Here is a 4,112-nt window from a genome sequence, read left to right as displayed (position 1 = left end):
TTTAAATTATAATTGAAAGCCACCATTAAATATTTTGGCTGCTAACAAGAAAGGGCAATTATTACATTTTCTTATTGCATGAAACAAGGTCAGTCAATATGATATGGCATCACCATTCTAATATATTATTATTATTAACAACTTTAAAAGGTATTCATTTTGTCTGTTACAGTATTACCTAGTTATAGGTTGATTGCCCAAGAGTAAAGAATAGGTTTATTCTCATAATGACACTGATTTGGCTGTTTTCTTGCCATCCTTTTGCAGAACGACATGGATTAAAAGAACCAAAGAAAGTGGAAGAGCTATGCAACAAGATCACTAGCAGCTTAAAAGATCACTTAGCTTTCAGCTGCCAAAACAAAGGACAGCCCCTTGAGTCTGCAGAGCCTAAAGTACTAGGTGTTCTTGCTGACTTGCGTTCTCTCTGCACACTGGGACTGCAGCGCATCTTTTACCTGAAACTGGAAGATTTGGTGCCACCCCCTTCCATTATTGACAAGTTGTTTCTGGATACCCTACCTTTCTGAGTCTCAGATTACCCTCATGAAAGGCTAATGCCCACCAGAGCAGGCAAATGGATTGTGACTTACTGCTAACATTTCTGCCCTCGCATAACAAAAAAGCAACTCCAGCCCTAAAATGAGGACTTTTCAGATGCTTTTTCCTTGCAAACTAAGGCCTAAAATTAAATGGCTTACTATTTCGGGGTTGTGCTCTTGTTTTTGTTTAATTTTTGTGTGATTAGGGTTTTTTTACAAATTGCTAATAAGGCACTTTTGGACAATGCTATCCCAGCAGTAAAAGGTTAACAAGACTGTTTTAAATCTATTGTGTTTAACACCTCGTCATATATGGGGAATACAAATGTAGAAGCTGTGTTTGAAAACAAGAACAACAAATAGTTGTTTGCCAGGGTAGTATGTGTTTTGTGATGATACCTTTAGCATACTTCCTGTATCAAGGGCACACATATTGGCACAAATTAAACAAAAGTTCACTTTTTTTAACAAAGTACATTCAACTGAATATTTCGTATAAATCAGATATAGCAAAATGACAATGGCTGTTAGCTCCCATGTTCAAGTGCAATTTTTTAAAGTGCTGTCTTACTACGTCTTGTTTATTAACTAATTTATTTTAATATGAAAATCAAATTGAAGAAATCAAGTGAGAAGATTACATGCACTAACTTACACGACAGAGTTTCCCAAACTTGAATCCATGTAGTGTGACTTACTGACAAATGTATGTGGAAGACACAGGGACAATTTGTGATTCAGTTGAGCACTTGTTCCTTAGATAAGGAAGTAAAAGTAAGTAGTGATTGGAACGCACAGGGTCAGCATCAGGGATAGTTAAGTTTTAGATTTAATCTAGTAACAAGTTAGTAAACAGACACAAGACGGTTTTGAAGAACAAGCAAGTCTTGTAAAATAGTATGAATGTAAGAGCTAGGAAGGCTATAGTGGGCTGCGTTTAAACATTCCGTGTTCGTACTCCTTTTTTGTATGTTTATACTGTTGATGCCATATTAATATGAAATAATTTGTTGCATAGTGTCTTTATTTGTATAAACGTTTGTATGCATGGTATATTGTAATGGCTTTGCCTGTATTTATTGCAATGACTGCCAGCTCATGGGAGCCGTGTTACACAAAGTAACTAAATGGGGTGTTCACACTGACTCAGATACACCAGTTAGAGAACTATATATATATGTGTGTGTGTGTATATATACATATAAATATGTGTGTGTGTATATATACATATATATATATACATATATACATATGTGTGTGTGTGTGTCTTTTTATTAACCATTTGTATATAAAATATCTGTCACTTCACAAGCAAAGTTATTTTACAGTTTATTTGCAGTGACTTTTAAGGCAGTACTGTTTAGCACTTTGATATTAAAATCTTGCTCATGTTTTGCTAAATTCAAATAATATTTAAATATTTTAGTTCTAAAAAAACATTATATGCACTGTATTAAGTCAAAATTTTGTTGATCATTTTGCTAAGAAATTTTTTTTGAATGTCAACCTGATGTCACTGTATCTTTTGTTAGCTTTAAACATTCTAGCTTTTTGTCTTTTTTTTAAACTATGCTGTTTATATGGAAATTAAATTATACTATCAAACAGATGCCAAATGAATTGCCTAATTGCTGCAACAGATAACCCAGATATCAAATCATTGTATTGTTTTCAAGTAGTCATCTGGTATTTGATCACTTATTATGTTTGGATGTGCTTTTATGAAAATTATTCTTATATCAAGATTTCTAGTAGTGTCAATAGGAAAACAGACTTCTAATCACTATAGTCAATATTTCCAGTTTACCTGAAGATAATATTTGGAAGCGTTTTACTTTTAGTATTGACTTTTAAGCTTATGTGCAAACATAATAGTATAATTAAATATCAGAGAAGCTAAAATTTCTTGTAGGTTGGTGTCAGATGCCTGATCTGCAAGACAAATCCATTTTGACTGAATTTGAAATTTTGTATATAATTTGTATACACAAACGCGCACACACACACACTAGACATCCAAAAGTGTGTTTACTTCTGTCCCTTTGTGTAAAACAAGATGCCTAAACACCGTTGAGGATCTGGGCCAAGGTCCCTTGAGAAATCATCTTTATTTCAGGACAAATCCTGAAAGCTGCGGAGCATCCTTAGTTCCAAGCTGAGGACTTTCAGAACTTCATGGGACTGGGCCCTCAAAAAGTATTTTCACACGAATCAGCATCGTTTTTCTAGGAACAAGATACGTTTACTAGGAAGCCTGTTTTTGATGGTAGCCGGTCCAGAGCCCTATGTTAGACTTCATGTCGCCAATGTGCTTCAGTTTTCCATAGACGTTCTTTATTGTGATACTCTCCAACATCATGTAATCTGTGGAATATCCTTCACATTTATTTAAATTCACAAAATTTATTTGTGCAGTATGATCAATGACGGATCATGATAGCAAAAGAAAGAATTAAAGAAGATTAGCCTACTACTTTTGTTCGAGCTCTCTCAGTGTGAACATGCCTTTTTGCAGGCTGAATTCAGGAATATATCAGCTGTTAGAGGAGAGTGCCTTGCTTTTATTTCAGACAACAGAGTATTTCAAAAGTTTCTCTGCTCTTCTAACAGCAGTGTGGGTTTTTTGGTTTTTGTTAAGCTGTGGGTTGAAAGAAATGCTCTTGTACATATACAATGTAAATTAAAAACTATTAAATTGAATAACATTTTTTCAGAGGCCCCCGGTGTGTTTAATAAGTATGCTTAATTCTGATGTGAATATTTATCATTTGTAAAACATTAAAAATTTGTCTACTTGAGTCTTAAAAGTGGAAGCAAGCTTAAGAACACTGAAATTTTTAATGGCAACACGTTGCATTAAAATATCTTTTAAAAAAACACCTTAAAGCAAAACCTGCAGTGACTAGTCAGTATTGCCAACCCCAAATGTTCAAAAATTGTGTCAGGCTCACCAAAAATCATGAGATTGGCTTTAAAATCATTAGATTATGTAAAAATAATATTTGCCTTCTGCTTTTTAAGCCGTTAGGATGCACTGGGGTCATATTTTGAAGCTTCCTCCACAGCCACAAGGGCTAGAAAAGAAAAAATAAGTTAAGAACGAAGGCTGAAATCATCACATATCCACTTGACTCTAGGAGCTGGGACTCTAAGGAAAACAACAATTATCATGAGACTTATGACAAAATCATGAGAGTTGGCATCACTGCAGGCTAGTTACAAAATCTTAGCTAGATACTGAGGGCCAGATTACAGCTGTCTGTGAGAAAGCCCTAAAGGGGAGTTCCTCCCCTCCAATAACTCCCCTTCCCCCTTCTCCTCCCCCCCCCCCCCAAGCAGCAGTAATTTATCTGCAGGTAATGGAGTGTAGAGGGGCAGGGGTGGGGGGGATGCCTACAGTTCTCAAAGCACCAGAGGGGTGTGTCTGGATAAAAGGAAGGCAGGGTCATGACCCCACCCTCCACCACAATGAATCACAATATACTAGCAGGAGAACGCTCCAGGTGGTGCCAGCAGCACTTTTTAAAGCCCTGGCAAGTCCCCCTCCTCAGTGTCATTCTCCTTTGTAGG

General features: G+C 36.0%; 1 protein-coding gene across 1 annotated transcript; it reads left to right on the top strand.

Moving 5' to 3' along the window:
* Positions 1-264: 264 nt before the first annotated feature.
* LOC117872690 (nuclear receptor subfamily 4 group A member 3-like) lies at positions 265-3,257 on the top strand (the record flags this gene model as incomplete). Its single annotated transcript, XM_034761405.1, is given in 1 exon segment — positions 265-3,257. A coding segment is annotated over 1 exon segment (266 nt), but the record flags the coding sequence as incomplete, so codon positions are not given.
* Positions 3,258-4,112: the final 855 nt, after the last annotated feature.

The sequence above is a fragment of the Trachemys scripta genome, chromosome 2 (assembly GCF_013100865.1).
Source record: "Trachemys scripta elegans isolate TJP31775 chromosome 2, CAS_Tse_1.0, whole genome shotgun sequence".
Classification (NCBI taxonomy): Eukaryota; Metazoa; Chordata; order Testudines; family Emydidae; genus Trachemys; species Trachemys scripta.
The sequence above is the reverse complement of the archived record's forward strand: the minus strand, read 5'-3'. Positions and strand labels throughout refer to the sequence as shown.